Consider the following 20,104-nt stretch of genomic DNA (forward strand, 5'->3'; position numbering starts at 1 on the left):
CATTCACACACGAATCGACCACGGCAATCAGCTTAGCTCCGAACAGGGGCAAGCAACGGCCAATTTGAATTACTCCAAAGTCGAAGGAATTGAAAAAAAAATTCTTCAGATTTAATTTTACAGTTTTTGTTTATTCGCTACTGTTCGCGTTATTCCCGGTCCCCTCTAAATCCGATGAGTTGCACAAACACATTTTATGGCCAAATGTCTGCAGAGAGTAATTCACCTCTCGGAGAAAAGAAAATAAAAAGAGATTCGCCAACTGTAAAAGTTCGCTGACTGTGAACCCATGCAATATTGCGTTCACAGTCAACGCTCGATCAGGCCACCACGTTCAAAACATCACAGTTGAGCAAGAGAACAGCAGGCAGCAGAAAACACATCGCACTAAACCCAAGAAAAAACAAGCAACACTCACTAAACATAGCTAATCTTCTAGTGTCGGCTGAAAATACCAGAAATCGCCTGGTGCGAGTATAAAACCCGATGACGCGTCAGCGCCACGCACCGAGCCCTAAGCGCTTATGAACCCGATTATCTCCTTTCAAGATCAGATAAAAGAAAATCCCAGCGTGATCAGAGCAAGCCACCTGATCAGCGATCCCAACCACCATTCGAGGGATAACCTCTCGCAACCGAAAACCATGCGACCACCACTCACCCTCCTGCCGCTATACAGCCTCCTCAGCCTGACCAGCGGGCTCGCAAGCGAAGACAACCCACCTCTCAAAAATGCCAACCACATTTTCAACGCCATCCAGGACTCGATGCGCCAGTGGGGTTCATCCCTGCATCACAACGGTGTCTCGTTCTTCCTAGCAACAGTGCCCGAAGGCACGCAGTTCTACCACGGGACGTCCAAATCCAGCCCTGTCAACGGAACAGAATGGCTGGCCTTTGAGCCGGAGCATGCAATGGTCTTTGCCAGGCCAAGACGGGGCGGACCTCCACCTGGTGGACCGCCGCCGGGCGACGATCGGGACGATCCCGAGAGACCCGAAGGTCGGCATGGCGAGCTGCGCAAGCGGGAGCATCGCGGGCCTGACGGGAAACAGCCTGAGGCGTGGGCTGATCGGTTTGGCGAGGATGGGGAGGGTGGCGATGCTGGATATCTGCATACTTATGCTGCTGCTAAGGATTTGCGGCTTCTGTATGTTGATGGTATGTCTGCTGCCAAGACTTCGAAGGGGACGCTGGATTCTCAGGATATTCTGCTGTTTAATGGGTCGGTGGGTGAGAGGCCTGGTGGTGGTCCTCCTGGGGAGAATGATCGTGCTCGCTTGGCTTGTGAGATGGCTGAGACGGAGTGGGGTGGTCGCATTGATGGCTTGCTTCGTATGGAGGCTGGCTTTGAGATTATCCTGTGTGCCTTTGAGAGGGATCTTACTCCTTTGCGTATCACGCAGGTTAAGCCCCGGGCTAAGAATGAGTTTGGTCCTAAGGGAGGTCACAAGCACGGTGGCCGTGAGGGCCGCAAGCAGCAGGAGGAGGAGGGTGATGGTGATGATCACGGAAAGCGACGTGGACCTGATCGTCCTCCCCATGGTGGTCGCGAGGGCCACAAGCAGGAGGAGGGTGATGGCGATGATCATGGGAAGCGACGTGGACCTGGCGGTCCTCCCCACGGCGGTCCTGGCCACGGACCCGAGTCGTCCAGCTGGATGCGTGCCGTCACGGCGCGATACCACGGGATTGGCGGGAACAGGGTCTCATTGAACTACGATCACTTCGTCACGGCGTTCTCCTACGATGTGGAACTGTTCCAGGATGGATCGCGTCTTCCTCGCTTGGATAAGCTTTCCAGCTCGGAGTTGGATACCATCAGAAGCCATGTCACGACACTGATCACGACTCATGATGCAACTGAGAAGTCCCGAGACTGGCAGGTCATTGCTGATATGGTCGTTACTCGGTACAGCAAGGACCTGTCGTACTTTGTATCGGGTAAAATCAGTTCTCTGGAGACCCTGCAAGCCGAGATTGAACGGGTGATGTCTCCATACATCGACTTCACTGACCGGAGCGACGTTGTCGAAGCGCAAAGATGCGCCACGCAATTCCTACCGCCTCATTCGTTGGACTCGGAGGGTCTTGCGGCACATGCCGTGTACAGTGTTGCCCATAGTATCTGCTCCAAGTTGCTGGAGGCCGGTAAAGGAAAGGACCTTGAGTCCGCCGTGCAGATTCTCCGGGATCTTGTTGATTACCTTGACTGGGCAACTTGGAAGGAGTGCCGTGGATGTGCGGCAGACCAACTCTGTGTTGTGCCCATTTGGCCTATGGGTACAGTGAAAGACTATGAAAGTCCTAGCTGTAAAGATGCGTCAAACCCTTATGATCAAGATGGGGAGAGTTATTGGGGAAGAATGCGCCACTAAGCCAAGCCAAGCACGGCAATTTACTACGTCTACCACTGAGGTCAACACCGAAGACTAGTTCGAATGACCCTTTTTCTATTCTGCGCGGCCCGACGGCGGTGACAGACGTACCAGAGCACCGAGCGTCCGTTGGGTAGCACCTTTTTACCTTTTTATCTAATACTACTATTTGGCGAGAAATCTTGTGTGGACATAGTTGGTAGAAATTAAGACATATCAAACATTTATCCAGGGTATATAAGATATACAGCTAAGCATCGTAATGCTCCGAAGGTGTATGTAAAAAGGTGACAATCGTGTCCGTAATTGTTGCACGTGCCTCTTGAAGCAAAGAAGGGCCATGGGGAAAAGTGAAAGGTGAATAGCAGAATGTAACGACTAGTACCCATCAAGGGTCAACCATATACTAAAAGATGATCCCTTAGACGGCGGGAACGACAGAGCCAACGACAGTTCCGAGGCCACCCAGGCCGAGGGTGGAGAGAAGACCCTCGACAGCAGAGTCGACCTGGACAAGGAGGACAGAAGCAAAGTCCTGGGCGTGGACAGCAATGAAGCTAACGCCGGGGATCTGAGGAACCTGGCTCTTGAGACCAGAAAGGGAGGTAGAAGTAGCGACGACGTTACCAATGGGACCATCCTGGAGCGAGGTGAGATCAAGGCCGCCGAGGAGTCCAAGGACGGTAGGCTCAACCTGAACGAGGAGGTTCTGACCGCCAACAAGACCGTTCAAGTCAGTGATGGAGAGGGCATCGGAGATGGGATCACGCTTGACGTTGCCAGTGACAGACTCAAGACCACCAACAATGGAACCAATCAGACTGCCGACCTGACCAAGACCAACGCTGTCAAGCAGGTCAACGAGCTTCTGGGTGAGCTGGATAAGAGCGACGTTTCCGTTCTCGAGAACGGCGGTGATTTGGCCGAGACCAGCACCGTTACCGCCGTTAAGCTGTCCGACGCTCTCGGCAGTCTCGACGATCTGGCCCACGGGCTGCTGGAGCTCGCTGAGGGGAAGCTTTCCCAAGAGGCTCTGGAGCTCGTTCTCGGCCAGCATCTTGACCTGAGAGGTGCCGGCCTGGTTGAGAACGCTCAAGATCTGGCCGGCGCCAAAGGAGCCGCTGTTGGTCATACCGGAGACAGCACTGCTCGGGGTCGGAGTAGCAGTGGGGGTAGCACCGGAGCAAATGGGGATCATCGACACAACAGGGAGAGGGATTCCGGAGGGAATGACACCGGAGGGCAGACACGATGGAATGCCTGAGGGGATAGCAGAGAGGACTTTAGTCGGGAGAGCGACGGCAGTCGATGCCAAAAGGGCAGCAGTGAAGGCGAAGGTCTTCATCTTGACAATTGATTAAGGAGTGACTGAAGTTCAAAGACTTGGTAAGAAAGAGTGGACGGTAGAAACCGAGTGTAAGGAATGACAAGAGAAAGAATTCTTGAGAACTTCGAGTATCATGCGCAGCAGCCCCATGTTATATACTAGGGCTGTTCCCAGGAGATCTGCACTGGTAACGGCTTCATCCCGTTTGCTTTGTCGTCGTGAGCAGACCAACTCCTGAATTAGCAAGACAGCAGAGGGGCTTCCCGTGGTGTCAGAAATACTAGCGTTATGGGGAATCGTGGTGGAATAGGAATCCTGCGGTACCAAGGGCGATATCAGCTTCACGCTGAGTGGTTGGGAAAAACACCGCCATGCAGTTGGGTATAGCGTCCAGCCCATAGCGCATCATAAGCTTCATGGGACGCCCTTCCTCATTAACATCCCTGCAGATCATTTCTACTGCTCACAAGAAAGCCGGGGAACACGTTCCACCAGGCTCGGCCAAGGCCGAAAAACTTGGTCCACTTGCATGTCGACGTTATCTCTAATCAGAGCTCGTTCATGAGAGAATTGACTAAGGCCCAGCGGGTCTCAAACATGCCCATGTGTGTGTCAATTGGGTTCGACATGCTCATCGTCGGATTATCGCAGGTCGTAAGGGTCCTGAGCAAAAGTACGAGAACACAACCCTAACGCCGTTGTAGCGAACAAAAACCGAGATCGCCAGGCCTGTCATAAAGTTTGCCCTTAAGTTGGCCAATGGCGATCAAACCCCTGATCCAAAGACTGCACCGATCTGCAGTCTAACCACTCGAAGAATATTAGGAAGAACGTTAAGCTCACCGAACAGGAGCCGTTGATGCTGATTGCAATCTTAGTTCTCCACCTTGGGCAGGTCTCGTCAAACAGCATCGTCGCGGGTGGGTCGTTTAGCCTTCTCTAACTTCCTATTCTGGAGTGGCTTCTGTGTTGGCCTCAACCTGACGGCCTTTTGTCGTGAATAGAACGAGAACCGAGCGGTAATGATATCATGGTGCTGTGATGCACCGGCTGATAGGGCCTTCAGGGGCGACCAGGGGTAACGGCATTTCAGGGCCGACGTCATTCAGTCTCACAAGCAACTCATTGATGCTAGAAAGGGGTTGATTATTTGAGCTGTCATGGTCAATTCAATACACTCGAGTGAAGGCGAAAGCTGAGATGTGGAGGTTCGGAATGGTCCTGGGATGGGTCTGGGGAACATTCAGGGGTAAACTATACTTGTCCGCCACAAACATCTGTGGCATTTGTGGCGTTGCTTGTGCCGTTCACTTGACGTTAATTGGAACGTGCTGTTCTTCTTTGCAAGGCTAAGTTCGTAGAGCGAAAGTCAAATCCTCACTAGTGAGCTAAACCTGAGTGAAGTGATCCTTTGGGCCGGGGAAGGCCTGACAGGACAATGCTAGAAAATGGAAATGATTGACTTCCAAGGTTGCATTCGGTGTGAATTGGTGCCAAACTAATTTTGAACTTTCGATAGTCAGTTTTTCGAAGTTCATTGTCAGATGAGGATTGGAAGTCGGAGGCCTCGGCCCTGATTTGTATAGTATACCCAGCTCCACTCAGCTTGAATGTCGAGGAAGCCCAATAAACAGATCGGACTTGTTCAATAAATGGAAATGAGGGACCGTGATAGATTAAATATTCAAACGAGATAAAAATTTTGATGCAATTCTTTACAGTTCTATCATGATATACAGAGAACAGAGTTGGGGTATCTATGAAAATCGAAACCTGTCGAATAGTCATATCCTTGACAACCAGTCACAAAAGGTCATCAGACTGAGTAGCTCACTCATCGAAGAGCGATAACTTAACAAGCCAGAATTCTGGCAGCGGCGGCTTCGGCAACAACCATGATGGTGGTCTGAATGTTACCAGTAGGGAGATCGGGGTGAATACTGCCATCAACGACGAACTGGTAACGCAAAAGGGGTTAGCAGGAATTCAAGATTGTGTATTGAGTGACTTACCAAGTTGTCAGTTCCGTACACCTTGGTGTTGAGGTCCACGACGGAAGAGCCACCCTTACGACCATCATCATTACCAAGCTTGGCAGTAGTGGTGTAGTGGTTACCAGGGCTCAGGGCGTTGATAATAGCAGAGACATTGGTGTTGGTAACAAGCTCGAAGCCGGTGGCAGGGTTGGTGATTTCGCGAACCATCTTGGCGACAAAGGTTTGGGCAGCCTTCTTGTCGGAAGAGGTCTGGAGGTAGGGCGACTTCTCAATGACGGTGTTTCCGCTGGCATCAAGTCCCAGTACACCAGAAGAGGTGAGACCATGAGTCAGGTAAGAGGTGATGGTGACGACACCTTCATCGGTAGGGGCACAAGAACCCTGGTAGTACTGGGTGTGGCCGTCGATCTCTTCGGAAGTGAAGAAGATCATGCGGTGCTTACCCTGGGTCAGGACACCGCTGTGCTTGTTGTAGAGGGAGATATCGCGAGTATCGGAGCCGTTGAGAACACCGTCATAGTCGACCAGGCCGAAGGAGGCATTGGCGTTAAAGGTAATAGGGAAAATGGGGTGGTCCTTGAGGCCGACACCAACGGGGAGATCGATCCACTGGCGCTTGGGGGGAACAGTGACACCGTTGCTCTTGGCAGTCTCAATCTGGGCAGCGTGGCCGATACCAGAGTTCCACAGCACACGGGGGGTAGACAGAGCACCGGCGGCCAGTACCACACGACCGTGGGGAGTAATAGAGATGATCTCGGTCTCGCCTGAGGCAGTTTGAACTTCGACGCCGGTCACATGGCTGCCGGAGCGGACCAGACGGATAACCTTGGTCTGGAGGGCGAGCTGGAAGTTCTTGAGCTTCTCAGCTTCTGGGAGGTAAGTGCGGACAGGACCAGCGCGCATCTGGTTCTTCAAGTTCCAAGCAGGGTGACTGAAGACTTCGTGCTTCTCATCTGGCTGAGCACTCATGTCGACAGACTTCCAGCCAAGACCACCAAGGAACTTGGACAGAACGTTGTAGAGCACTTGATCGTAACGCTTACCATCAGCAGAGGGGAGGAGGGTGCCTGGGTTGCGCTTGTAGAGACGCTCGGAAGCGGGCTTGACATCGTTCCACTTCCAGCCCTTAGGCCACTTATCATCAAAGTCGTGAGCAGGAGGGTGAACGAAGACCATGTAGTTGACAGTCACACCACCGCCAAGAACACAGGCAGCGTTGCCACCGGTATCGGTGCACATATACTCTTCCCAGAGATCGAGGGAACCAATGTCAGCTGAAAGACCCGGCAGGTCAATGGGGGTGACTGAGTGGTTCCATGGGAGAGTCTCGTTGGCGCCAGTAGCCACAGTAGGGCCGACACCACGTTCAAGAAGGAGGACCTTCTTGCCAGCCTGAGCAAACTTCTCAGCGCTGATGATACCGGCAGGTCCACCACCGACGACAATGTAGTCATAAGTCTGGTTCTGGAAGACAGAAGCTGAAGCCAGTCCCGAGAAAATGGAGAGGGCAGCGGCCAAAGGGCCTGCCTGGAAGATTCTCATATTGAAGTATAAAAAGTGAGATCTCAATGATTTGCCGAGATGTCAATCTCCAGGGGAAAGGGCCTTTTTAACAGTCCCATAGCCTCAATGCCGTCACACTCCGGTCCAGCACCCATTCCCACAAAATTGCCTCGGACTCCACGCGGGTTGTCATGGCTCGACACAGCAATTTCGTCTAGAATCACTCATCGGGACTAGCGCGATCAGATAAGAATGTTACTCGCTGAGCCGCCCTTTTCCCGTCTTTCTCGGGACGACACTTCAGATCTCATATGACTGCGTGTGAGTATTTATCCGGAATATCTTAAGGCTTCTGTTCTGTTCTTGTTCTGCTTTTCCTTCTCGATGTTGAGGACATCGATACAGCTTCAGAAAGCGAAATTGTTTCAAAGTGGCATTTGTCAGAAAAGTCCGCAATTTGGGACTCCACTTGAACCATTCACGCCAAGTGCGGAATGTTTGCGCCGAAGGTTCCAAACCCCCTAATGTGTTTCAAACCTCACTTTATTTCCGGCAAAGCGTTTTACCCATTTTTATTAGGGGTCAATTGCAGCTGAAGGTGTTCCAGAACCTGGCTTTATCACATTCCTGGACGCGGCGTTGAAAAATCGATTAGAGTATCTGTCTAGCCAAGCCACTGTTCCACCTAGAGGCCTGGGCGTGAAAACCTTGAAACATTGAAACGGCCAAGAGAGTACAATGGACCCTTACCAAGCAGAATACAACTTTACTGTAAGCAGCCCAATTCCGGGTCCACATTAGACAATCATTCATTTCCTTGCTCACACGACACACGACCAGAACAGTACTTGGTAGCTATGGTTCAGTCGGCACACATCTAGTCTATCCCCACCTGCTTACTGTATCCCATTTTTCATCGAGAATCCGGTAAAATCTCGCTGTTTGTCAGAAATGACAAACCCTTATAGTGGAGTTTGGCGGATTTGAGCGGAGCTATCAATTTCCTTCTGGAGGTTTATCGGCAAATATCCTAGAACAATCAATCTTCCGAGGCCGTAGAGCTACCAGGGGAGACTTGTCTTGTTTCAGCAACAATGTGGACGACACCCCCTTGAACAAGCCGAACTTGGAAAATCTTCCATATCGTAACTTATTCATAACAGGGAGTCCTTCCTGCCTTCGGACAAAACCCTGACGCCACTAGATTGGGGTCCCGAGGAAGCCACGGATCAAGATCGCGGCTGGCCGTAGACTTTGGGCTGAGCGGCCCATCCGAAAGTATCCTACTCCATAGCTCACGGACGTTGATAGCGACCCATACCTGTACAGATTCATGGAAGATATCTTGGCAATTGGATCCCAAGCAAGGTGGATTGGGTATGTCGAGCCTACCTTGCTAGTCTCAAATTATGCAGAACATGTATTCCCCGTTATGAAGCATTAAAATAAAGCGTTGAAATATGGAATCGGACAAGATGTGCTCGCCGGCTAACTTCACCTGAACGTTCTCGACCATCGGCAAGAGTCCGTGAGAGACAGGGCTGGCAGATAAGTGCCACCCGTTATGTTATTGTCTCCTGAAACACATCCTCAAATCTCCCATGGTCTGCAACAACTTGACTGGAGATCTTAATATTTCCCACGATTCATGCTAATTCTGTCAGTTTCAGATCCATTTCGGCAATCAAATGTCGCACCAATGTCAGTGCTGCCACAGAGTACCTGTTCTTGGGCTATCCAGACATCGACAAAGCTAATACACAAATGCACCGCCAATAGAAAGTTCGAATACCACCATGTAAACCACTGTGCTATGCGATGTAGTCCCTGCGGACGAGGTAAAAGATGACGCGGGGGAATCCAGAGTGGAGCCTGCAGAGCGTTGCAATGACGAAACCCAAACAAAACAACCCAACTTACTCTAATCTCACTATGAAACCAACACTCCGAAATACACATCCGCGCACCCTCCTCTTAACCCTCGACGCCTTCGGCACCCTTTTCCATCCGCGCTTCCCCGTCCCCAACCAGTACGCGGTGGTCGCGCATCACTACGGACTGTCCCGCACAGCCATAACCCCGGACCGAGTCAAGACCGCATTCAAGGCTGTCTTCCAGGCACAAACCCGACAATACCCCAATTACGGACGCGCAGATGTACTGCGGGGCCAATACGGCGGCCCTCGACAATGGTGGGAAGAGGTGATCAAGGGAAGTTTCGCGCGCGCGATAATTGGGGACAATGAAGAGACCCGAGTGACGCAAAGGGGCCGGACAGACAAGACAAGCGATGCTGCAGAGCATGTCATTCTCCCTCCTGGGCTGGTCGATAGTCTACTGGATCGGTTCGCCGGGTCCGAGGGCTATCTACTGTACGATGACGTGACGCCTTTCTTCCGTCGCCTGCGCGAACTGCGGACGAGTGGGAAGAGTCCATTTGAACAAATCATCATTGGTGTTATTTCAAACTCGGATGATCGCGTTCCTGCTGTGCTCAAGTCTTTGGGTCTGCAAGTAGGTGATATGCGCGCTGACCAAGATCGTTCCAGTATGGAGCTTCCTGGGTTTGAGGAGCGCGAAGGAATGCAAGCGGTGACAGACGAGCAACGTGCACCCGATGTGGACCTCGTTATTACGAGCTATGAGGCTGGTGCCGAGAAGCCTGATCGAAGGATATTTGATGTTGCAAAGCGACAGGCTCAATTGCTTGCGAGTTCGGAGATAAACCCCGAGACTGACATGCTCTGTGTGCATGTGGGTGATGATTACGCGAAGGATTACTGTGCTGCTAGAGATGCAGGCTGGGAGAGCTACCTTCTTCCTCGAGATGCCTCTCAGAAGAAGTCCGATGACAAAAGGTCACTTAACTCTTTGGCAGAGCTGATCGATCAACTGGAGAGGTCTTGAAATTACCGCCGATGGATGGCCTCTGAATTCAAGCTTGATTCATACGATACACTATCATTTACGCCCCACGGAGCCGAGAATATAAACTTGCGGGGGCTGCATCATATGGTCTGCAAGTGGCCCCGACCTAAATAAAGATAGAGATACCGTGGCGTGTGGTACATGAGCTTCTTTCTGAAATTTTACTTGTTGTCATCTTACTCCGCAGGTATTGCTTCCTGTGAAGGCATAAAAAAACAGGTCCATCCTGCTATTTCTTGAAAAGAACAAAAGTAGACCTTCCACATGGTGCAGTCGATATGATTCTCCAATCGTACTATTGCTCTAAACACCCACAGCCTCCATCTTCGTTAGTGGCACAACCCGCGTGACCGTCACAGCAGTAGGTATGGCTGCATGGAGAGGGGCATTGTTGACAAGCTATAAGCATTCAACCAGTAAGCGATTGAAAACAAAGAAAATGATATCCGAGATAACAGCCACCGGGTGTAATCTTACTTCCATTGCCGCGTTTCTCAAAAGGATGCGGAGAGTACAGCCTCACAACATTAGGGCTCGACTTCATGGCAACTGTGATAGTAACAGCAGTGTCAGCTGACCCTGTTGTCTTCTTTCGATTCATCCTAGGCGTAATTGACCGGTGATATACCTCCTTTGGTAGCATGATCAAGACTAGAGCCGGCAACATAGGACCCTGTCACACAGAGGAGCATGAGAAGCTTCATGACTGTGGAGTACATGATGATTATTCTGTTTTGATGGCGAGAGTCTCAGGAGCTGTTCGTGAGTATGAAAGATTGGTCTCGCTCGGTAGGACAGAAGAGGACATCCAAGACTTCGAGGACCGACGCTATTCCGTAGGCTCTAGTACAAGCCGTCAACGAGATATGGGATCTACATTCCATGTACATGGCACCGCTCCATTTATGGCTTAGCTTAAATGTCACTCGGCGTTTCTCAGCGAGAGGCTTGACGCTTCGAGCGTGTTCTACTAAATCGATCTTTTAAAGGAATGAACTGAATGGGATGTGGATGGCTGGGCATGCAGGGAAATACGGGGTCATTTTGGGTAGATGGGTACGTAGAGTTGGCATATTCAAAAGGCAATCCAGCTATACAACAGAGCCTATGGAAGAAAATAATAGGTAAGGGAATTCGGACAGAATTGATTGAGTTTCTTCTCGGGAAGCTAGTCCCTAACTACTTGACAATGACTTACAGCTCACTGGATCTGCGTCTTCATTACCACCATGACATTCTAGTGGTCACCCAGTTCTGGGAATGATCAACACTCTGCAGAGGCCTTGATTCAATCAGGAATGCCTCAATACGAGATCCACATACTCGACCCCAATAGGGTTTCCTTGCTCAAGTATACCCCGACTACAGTAATGTTAGACTGCATGAGTCCTATGCGACTTAGGCTGAAAGTTCGCTGATACAAATCCCTTGCAGCAAAGTATTGCAGAGGCTATTTGGCACGACTGGTATCCCCAGAAACAAAACAAGACTGACTAGAAAATGTATTGGTTATCACCTCCATTAAGCGGAGGATATATAACCTCGTCAATGTTTAGAACCAATCTGCAAAATGTGGTGTGTTGAGTGCCGAGTATACACTTCCTAAACCGGCAATTCTAACCGCAAGCGCTGCCTATCAACGCGACTGCCGATTCGACTAGACGATTTCTCTCACTAAATCGCGTAAACAATTTTATATCCGGAGATCTTTCCATCTCTGTGTTCCTGAAATCCATCAGACACAGATTCCAGCCCTTGAAGCACTCGAGGATGACTGGGCTTCAATGTTCCCTTCTCCAACCACGAAGGAAGCTGCTGGAACAACTCAGCGGACAGCTCATGGTCTTCTTGAGATGCCTGCACATATTCCGTTAGTTAATTCTAAGGTAGATCCCACTTTACAATTCAATCACTTACCGGCCACTTGAAAGGCCCAAATGCATGGTCTTTCAAAAAAGCAGTCCACACCAACACATCAGTAACGCGAGTACCAGTCGACACCTTCTCAGTATTTGCTTTCCCTGGTCGGACAGTGCACAAGGTACCCGCACCCCCAAAAGCCGCCGAGGCAAGCAACGACGAGTCGGCATTACCAATCGTATCGAAAGCATGCTTAAGCGTCGGAGCCACCAGTTTCACACTATCGACAACATCCTCACTTCTATAATCAAAGACATATCTGGCGCCATATGAGCGCACCAGATCTGCATGTTTCGGACTACAAGTGGTAACAACCTCGAGTCCGTACATAGCCGCCAATTGAATGGCGTACAGACCGACGCTTGCTGCAACGAGCCAGCCAGTTAGCATACACAAAAAAGTCCACTCAAAGCCAAAACACGACTTACAACTCCCGCCCCAGATCAAAACACTAGTCCCTCTCTCCTGCTGCCGATCGATAGCTAAACAACCCTGGGACCACAATGCTAGCCAGGCAGTAGCCGCAGCAAGAGGAACGGTACTTGCGTGCTCGCGCGAGATCGAGTCTGGGATTGGATACGAGATTCTCTCATCGGCCAGGGCATATTGTGAGTATGCACCGAGGCCCTTGGTTTCGCCTGTGGTGAAGGTTCTCTGATTAGAGATTATATCGAATCTTGCATTGTATTAGAAGGGTACTCACCACCCCAAATAAGTCCTGCTATCACTTCACCCTTTGCGTATCGCGTGACAGAAGCTCCGAGGTCGACGACTTCGCCAACAAAATCACACCCTAGGACGACTCCGTCGCCGAAGGCGTTGCTGTCGAATGATTGGACTTGACCTGGTCAGCCGTTGCTTCTTGTTTTGGGGTTGCTGGTATATAGTGCAGTAGAATTCACGAAGGGCGAGCCGAGACTATACCGTCTGTTGGATTCTGTGCCACATGCGAGATCTTAACGAGAACTTGATGCTCAGCTGGACATGGGCGAGGGATATCCTCCCTGGATAGGCGTGGAGACAGGTCGGACACGCGGACGACAATCGATGTCATTTTACTGTTGGTTGCCATGATGCGAGAGATTTAGCAGAAGAGATGAAATATACAGGAACAACTCAATCCCATCGTCATGTAACTATAGGATCTCGAGGGGGCTCGAGTCCCCTCGCTTACCAATAAATGACGTTGGTCAACAAGTCCACCTGGGCAAGACAAGCAAGTGGAAGCGCCTCGCCCCACAGTCAACACGCTTAGATATACTTCAAATGCTTGCATTGTCATGGTTATGTAAGGCTTCAAAGAAAATAATCCATCCCATAATCGTCAGAAACCCAAATAAGCGCCAAATTCATGTACAAGCCAGACACCTCATTAAACATTGCATGATACAATCAGTTCATCTACCCTAATCCCATTGACCCTTGCCCAAAGCACCAAGCCCACCGCCAGTATGCTTGTTCAACAACTTAGCGATATTGGACCCACCGCTGCGCTGCTTAATGCGTAGCTCCTTCTCACGCTCACGCTCACGCGCAGCCGTGTACGAGTTGACAGCACCGCCCTTCTTCGGACCAGAGGCTGCAGCCTTAGGAACACGGTTGGAGGTGGAGGTGGAGTTGCTGGAAGATGACGAGCCGGTGGTGACATGACGTAAGAGCTGAGGAGGACGGAATCCAATGGGATTTTCGCCGTTGCCGGTTGAGAATGCCATCTTGCCGTTTCCAGATCCGGAGGAGGTTGTTGCGGAGTTGGATGATGCTTGACGGAGCAGGGCGAGGCGATCGACGACCACTCCGCGTGTTCGGCGTGGGTGGCTGGGTTTGGCGAAGGTTGTGTCCGATTGTTGGTCTTCTGAGTGTCCTTCTTCGGCACCGGATGGGTCTTCGCTTTCTTCTTCGTAGTCGGCCTCTCCGTCATCGAGAGAAGCATCCTCGTGGAAGGAATCGTATTCGGGGGTTTCAGTGAGGAATGATAGAGTCTCTCGGATCTCGGCCAGGGACGCCGGCTTCTTGGACATTGCGCTGGCAGGAGTGCGACGGAGGTTTGGAGGGGGTCGGTTGGTGGAATCTTCTGCTGATGGTTCAAGGGGGCGCTTGCGCTTCGTTCCCTCGGTTGAGGGAGCCTCGGGTGCAGTATTTTGGGATGCTTCTGCCTGAGAGCCGGCCTCTTCCTCCTCAAGGAAATCGATATTGAAGTCATCATCCATCTCGCGATCCTCAACAGCCTTGAAGAATGCCGCCTTCTTGGGATTTTCAGCAATCTCGCCGATTTTCTCGTCCGCGAGAAGGGCACGACGCATCTTGGCAAATTCACGTTGTTTCTCACGGCGGCGTGCCAAGTGCTCATCGTCTGAGTCGTCAAGATCGAAATCATCATCGGCATTCTTGCGGCGACGTAGAGCTCCAGTGGTGATGTCTCTCATGAGCTTGGCAACGTCTTTCTCGTCACGTTTGCGATCGTGGACACTATCAGCTTGTTAGCACTGCAATGATCGAATAGGTACCTAAGATAAACATACGCGTTGAGGGCGGCGAGCTGCTTCTCGTCAACTACTTCACCACTGTTGTCGTTGATCATCTGGCGATCAATGGCATTCTCTTCGCCATCACTGTCATCACTGTGACCTCCAAGGCCTGCATATTCATCCTCAGACTCCTCGGCAGCCTCATCCACAATGTCCTTCGCCTTGCTGTTCTTCTTGTTATATTCAGGGGCAGACTTCTTTTTCGTAACCTTGTCTTTCTTCAGGACATCGAAGGCATTGGCATTGATCTCAAAGTCACCCTCAGGCTCAGCTTCCTCAACTTGAGAAAGCTCAGTGGCGCGACCTCGTCGCAGCATCTTGCGCTTTCGCTCCGCAATAGGCGACTGGCTTTGATTCACGAGAACCGTATCAACAGTCGACGCAGGAGGAGTATCTCTCCATCTTTTCGCAGGATCAAACGGCGAGAAGACAAATCCTTCGTCTTGGGTTGGGTCGGGTAGTTGAGAATATTCCTGGAAATGGTATGGAGCAGGTGACTCTGATACACGAGTAACGTTTTGCGAGTAACCCTCCATGATGTCCTTGTTAGATGGATGTTCCTGGCTGTCAGGTACAAGAACCTCCGACTCTTCCTTTCGTAGCTGGGGCGTAGGCCGACCCGGATCAGGCAAGGAGAAGGGGATGGTAGCGGATCCCAGTTGACTGTCGACACCATTGCCATCGAGCGTAGAGGCAAAGGCCTGGGTAAGACCGAGAGACATATCACCAGGTGTTCCAAGACCAGGGAATACCGGTCGTTCAGCGGACTGAGGGACATGGCTTGGTGCTCTCACAGGAGTCGATGGCACTAGAGGTTGATCTTCCTCATCTTCGTCATCGCTGATCACTCGTGTTCGGCGCTTGCGTCTGGCAGAAGTTCGAATCTCCTTTTCAGCGTCTGAGGGTCGATCTTCGCTTTCTTCATCAGCAGACTCATTGTCTTCGTCTGCCTCATGCTCGAAAAGCCCGGCCTTGCCATCCACGCTCGCGGTCTCCTCCTCGTCTTCATCCTCATCATCGCCTTCACCGTATGCTTCTTCATCTGATCCGGAAAGCTGATAGTCGTCATCCTCATCCTCATCGTCGTCGTCATTCTGACCATTCTTCTTCTTAGCAGCTTTCTCAAGACGAGCAATTTCATCTGCCTCTTTGCGGGCCTTTTCCACAAGATTTTCCATATCATCCTCCATGGCTGCACGTTCCTCGGCGGTCTCAATAATAACACCCTTAGCACGGAGTTCTTCGATTCGCTCACGGCGCTCCCTGGCTGCTTGCTGTCGAGCTCTATACAAAAGGTTCGCCGAAAGCTCTGCGTTGTTCATTGTGGCTCGGTTGCGCGAGGGAGACGTCAAGTGTGCCAATGCCTTCAGCCTAGTTGTACCAGGGTCTTCTTGCATCTTGCGAGAAGGGAGATTTTCGAATGCTGCAATACGGCGACACTTGCCAGGGGAAGTCACCACTTCCAGATCGCTGTCAGAATCATCATCATTATCATTGGTGTTCGCAGCAACTGCTTGTCGCGAAAGCAGCACGCGAATAGGCGGCTGAGTGAGAGGGCGAGAGACTTTCTTTTCATTGACTGCTTCGGATGTAGAACGAGAAGTTTGTTTGGCTTCCGGTTCTTGCGGTTGTACGGCATCAGTCTTTTCAGCTACCAACTCATCCACAGTAGGCAGATCCTGGCCCTCGTCCATGTCGACATCGGTGGCTTGTGTTTGAGCTTCGGAACCAGAAGCAGTCGTTTTGATCGCATTGGCTCCACCAGCAATTGGAGAAGTATGCGGTGTATCTTTGAGTTTGAGTAAATCTCCATCAGATGAGTTCTGCGAGCCGGAAGTCGATGATGGGTTTGCGGCAGGTTGCTCGGTTGCTGGGGGATCAGGTTGCATGAAATTGAATCTTGCAAAGAGACTCTCCTTTGTGATCTTCTTCTTTGTCTTAGCCTGATGAGCCAGCTGCATATTACGGCTCATCCGCTGGGTCTCCTGTCTCATCTCATCCAAAGCCTTCTTACTCGCCTTGCGAGGCTGACGAGCCTTCTGAGATAGCTTATGAGCAGAGCCAGGGTCATCAGCACCACTTTCCTCACCAGAGAGAACCTCCGAACCGAAGTGTTCCATCACTGCTTTCCGAGCAGCAGCTTTCTTCTCCGCCTCGGCTTTCTCTCGCTCTTCTCGCTCCTTGCGTTTCTGGGCGACAAGCGAAAGGAATCGGGCATTACCCTTGGGCTTAAACTCGGCACCAGTGTCATTGTCATCGCTGTGGGCGGGGTCGTCACGCGGCTCAGCGGGAGAAGACACAAAGAGGGGAGATTCGGATCTTAGTCGAGGAGGAGTTTGGCTGGTTTCATTATCGGATTCTGGGTATTTAGATCTGGTGTTGTTCTTTTCCCTCGGTCCAGCCGTAGGGACATCATCCTCATTCGATTCTTCGTCGGGTGTGGGGTCTGCCTGCTGCGGCTTCTGCGCCTGTTTTCTCTCAGAATGCAGAGCCTTAGACACGCGAGCGAATGCGGACTGCGCTTCATTGGAGGTAGGCGACTTCGTGGTATTACCCTGCATGCGGGCAGCCATTCGGCCCTTGGGACGAGCGACTTCTTCTTCGCTACTCGAACCTTCAGATTCGTGTGTTTGACCATGGTGGTGTGCCTTTGTTGATGTGCGATCACGCCCTAGAGCAAGTATTGGCGCAGCAGAGGTCGACCCGGCATTTTGGGTATCATCTTCTGAATCACTGTCAAATTCAGCCAACATCGCCTTGATCTTTTGGCCGGGTGTAATAATATTCGGCGAACCGCCCGGGGACGCGGAACGCGTCGAGCGTGGTGTGGACGGCGAGGACATGTTGTGAATATTCTCGTATTTCAGTGGGAATATTGGAGAAGCACAGTCATGATCGGATTAATTGGGCGAGAGGAGTGGTATTCCAAGGTCCAGATCACAGTGCAGTGGAGGTTCAAGGGCGCATAGTCTGGACGCGATGCGCGTACTTCGCGTTGCTAGGCCCCACACGTGATTGTTATCTCTTATCGTGCTTTTTCACTTTAGATCCGTGGACGACCTCGGGAAACACTACTGGCGGCGATGTTTCTTTTACGGTAGAGTAAATGTGGGTATTCCATTTGTGAATGCTGATGTTGCAATATACCAGCTCCCTCAAAGGGCACCGGCCCATCCACACTCTTACTGACCATAAAAACGATGATTGTGTTGCTCGTGATGCATTCCCAAAAGTCTCATAATACAAGAATGAATGCTATTTTCTGAAATGACGCCGTAAAATCATCCACCGACTCCGCAAATATTGCCAAAGAAAAAGTTAGGGGGATAAGTTAAAAAAAATAATGTCACAGCATAATTTTGGCCTTGCGCCAATGACCACCAGCGGGCCCTGCAGAGTGTACAGTGGGTTCGAAGAGAGCCACGTTACCAGATAATCTGTAAAACAATCCCTAGCGAGCCTGTTCGGGGAGCAGAGATGAAGACATAAAGAAAAGTGAGATCTCCAGAATAGGAACCTCAGATCTCGATGTCGATGTCCATATCAAGCGCCGCGATGTTCTCATCATCGTTGTTGCGGTGACTGATCATGAAACCAGTCTTGGGCTTCTTAGGTGTAATACCAGAAGGTGTGCCCACTGCAGAACTGCCGTTACTAATTTTGAGGGTATCCTTGACTTCATCTTTGGGAGTAGCATCGGTAGAAGGAGTAGTTTGGCTGGGTACACTGAGATCGTGATGGGTCTTGGCGACTGTTCGCACACGCATGAACGGATCGGCGGGGGCTTCACCACGGGCGACAGCGGCTGCGGACTTGCGAGCGGCCTTGCGCTCCTCAATCTGGGCACGGCGTACATTCTCATAGTTGAGCTTTTGGTTACGAATGTTGATCTGGTGGACACGCTCGGCTTCCATCGGCTTCGTATCGACCTCTTTCTTAGTGAGAGTCGTTCCCCAAGACAGAGTAGGATTCAGGATAACATCCAGTTCTTTCTCGAGCCGCTCAGCATCTTCGATGTTTCCATTGGCTTTGGCGAATTTCAAGTCACGTTCAATATCGGCACGTTTGAGAATGTTCCACTTTGAGTCGAATGCACCCTGGCGTTGCAGCTTCTGATTCAACTCATCTTTGGTAAACTGGTGGTTGATAAGACGGTTGATGTCAGTGACCTTGGAAGCCAGCTTGCCTTGGGTAGCCAACTTGATGTCTTCGACTGCCAAAGTCTTGCGGTAACGCGTGTACTCGTTCTAGGGCATTGTTAGTGCAATTCAGTATTGGGTCAATATTGAACAAACCTCGGTGAAGGAAGAATCAGAGCAAGCAATAAAAGGGAACTCCTTTATAGCCTTGCCATGCGCTAGCTTGGCATATTGATCGGTGACAAAGGGACGACCATTGGATCCTTCAATGGCATAAGGTTTTCCCTGAGCAAAGCCTGGAAATATTGTCAGTTTAATGGCTTAACAAATGGCCAGGGTGTCTTACCAGTAATCAAGCACATGCGATATTCGTTCTGACCAGTTTCTGCATGCGGGCCAATATTGACCCGAGCATAACAGCCAAGCATGGCACTTTCAAATCCAGGGTAGAAGCAGACCTGAGCGAAGTTGCTGCGACCAACACGAGCACGTTGGATGTCACGAAGCTCAGCAGGCGGGTCGTCCTTAGGCAGAGAAGGAGAACGACCAACACGATCATCCAATTCAAGATCACTCTCAGCATCGGCATCTTCGTCAGACCCCTCAGAGCCCATGGAACGCGAACGGCGGCGAGATTGAGTAGGATCCCGACGGCGGAGTTCATCCCGCTTGCCCTTCTGCTCACGTTGACGCTTGTAGGCTTCAATGGCTCCAGAGGTTTCTCCAACTTTGCGGCCACCAAGAGTGGTCTTTTGGCGAGAGCTCTTGCGCTGGGGGTCATCTAGACCGGCGGAACCAGCCTTTCGTTTGGCCTTTTTGGCGGCACGGGCTTCATCACGGGAGCGGGATGCTAACAAACGCCGGAGAGCGAGATCCTGGTTATGGCGATCGACTTGCTGGGCACGCTCGGACAAGGTTTCCTCGCGCTGAATTTCTGGCATTGCCATGATATCTTTCTTATCCTGGGCTGAATAGTACAGCTTGTCGTACGGGAATATAGGGCGATCCTCATCATCTTGATCGGATTTCTCGGACTCCGACTCTGACTCGGACATGGGAGCAGACTGAAGAGAGTGACGGGAGCCAGTATCGGAACTATATGGTAGGCCCACGGATTAATGACGAATGTCAAGAAGCAGGTTGAGGGGCAGTTCTCACATTTCACCTTCCGATTCATCCTTCATGGGCTTCCGTGCCCGGCGGGATGCCGGCTTAGCAGTTCCTTTGCGAGCCATTCCTGCTGGTGAATGATCTCTGTCGGCGTGTGATGAAGCAGAGTGCGCCGGCGACTTGGGTGGTGGTGAGGTTTCCTCCTCAGAGTCACCCGCCAAAGCGAGCAACTCAGCATCCAAATCGTCCGCCATTGTGAATAGTCTTCCAATCG

At 51.1% G+C, this 20,104-nt stretch overlaps 8 protein-coding genes across 8 annotated transcripts; 2 read left to right on the forward strand and 6 right to left on the reverse strand.

Annotated features, from left to right (window-relative positions):
* Positions 1-644: 644 nt before the first annotated feature.
* Positions 645-2,378, forward strand: N7511_008056 (uncharacterized protein; the record flags this gene model as incomplete). The annotated part of the gene is made up of 1 exon (XM_057130433.1): positions 645-2,378. One exon carries the CDS (start codon positions 645-647, stop codon positions 2,376-2,378), a length of 1,734 nt encoding a protein of 577 aa, XP_056982216.1.
* A 421-nt stretch (positions 2,379-2,799) lies between these two features.
* Positions 2,800-3,723, reverse strand: N7511_008057 (uncharacterized protein; the record flags this gene model as incomplete). Its single annotated transcript, XM_057130434.1, has 1 exon — positions 2,800-3,723. One exon carries the CDS (start codon positions 3,721-3,723, stop codon positions 2,800-2,802), a length of 924 nt encoding a protein of 307 aa, XP_056982217.1.
* Positions 3,724-5,557: 1,834 nt separating this feature from the next.
* On the reverse strand, positions 5,558-7,247 carry N7511_008058 (putative cellobiose dehydrogenase; the record flags this gene model as incomplete). Its single annotated transcript, XM_057130435.1, has 2 exons — positions 5,558-5,662; positions 5,718-7,247. The coding sequence occupies 2 exons, from the start codon at positions 7,245-7,247 to the stop codon at positions 5,558-5,560; spliced, it is 1,635 nt and encodes a 544-aa protein (XP_056982218.1).
* Positions 7,248-9,140: 1,893 nt separating this feature from the next.
* N7511_008059 (uncharacterized protein) lies at positions 9,141-10,115 on the forward strand (the record flags this gene model as incomplete). The annotated part of the gene is made up of 1 exon (XM_057130436.1): positions 9,141-10,115. One exon carries the CDS (start codon positions 9,141-9,143, stop codon positions 10,113-10,115), a length of 975 nt encoding a protein of 324 aa, XP_056982219.1.
* A 324-nt stretch (positions 10,116-10,439) lies between these two features.
* Positions 10,440-10,855, reverse strand: N7511_008060 (uncharacterized protein; the record flags this gene model as incomplete). The annotated part of the gene is made up of 3 exons (XM_057130437.1): positions 10,440-10,507; positions 10,614-10,715; positions 10,765-10,855. 3 exons carry the CDS (start codon positions 10,853-10,855, stop codon positions 10,440-10,442), a joined length of 261 nt encoding a protein of 86 aa, XP_056982220.1.
* A 955-nt stretch (positions 10,856-11,810) lies between these two features.
* Positions 11,811-13,128, reverse strand: N7511_008061 (zinc-binding alcohol dehydrogenase family protein; the record flags this gene model as incomplete). The annotated part of the gene is made up of 5 exons (XM_057130438.1): positions 11,811-11,993; positions 12,054-12,421; positions 12,485-12,694; positions 12,760-12,894; positions 12,981-13,128. 5 exons carry the CDS (start codon positions 13,126-13,128, stop codon positions 11,811-11,813), a joined length of 1,044 nt encoding a protein of 347 aa, XP_056982221.1.
* Positions 13,129-13,462: 334 nt separating this feature from the next.
* N7511_008062 (uncharacterized protein) lies at positions 13,463-17,424 on the reverse strand (the record flags this gene model as incomplete). The annotated part of the gene is made up of 2 exons (XM_057130439.1): positions 13,463-14,522; positions 14,576-17,424. 2 exons carry the CDS (start codon positions 17,422-17,424, stop codon positions 13,463-13,465), a joined length of 3,909 nt encoding a protein of 1,302 aa, XP_056982222.1.
* Positions 17,425-18,099: 675 nt separating this feature from the next.
* N7511_008063 (RNA polymerase-associated protein) lies at positions 18,100-20,084 on the reverse strand (the record flags this gene model as incomplete). Its single annotated transcript, XM_057130440.1, has 4 exons — positions 18,100-18,828; positions 18,877-19,016; positions 19,067-19,815; positions 19,879-20,084. 4 exons carry the CDS (start codon positions 20,082-20,084, stop codon positions 18,100-18,102), a joined length of 1,824 nt encoding a protein of 607 aa, XP_056982223.1.
* Positions 20,085-20,104: the final 20 nt, after the last annotated feature.

This window comes from Penicillium nucicola (genome assembly GCF_028828085.1).
Source record: "Penicillium nucicola strain IBT 29836 chromosome Unknown utg000008l, whole genome shotgun sequence".
In the NCBI taxonomy this organism is placed as follows: Eukaryota; Fungi; Ascomycota; class Eurotiomycetes; order Eurotiales; family Aspergillaceae; genus Penicillium; species Penicillium nucicola.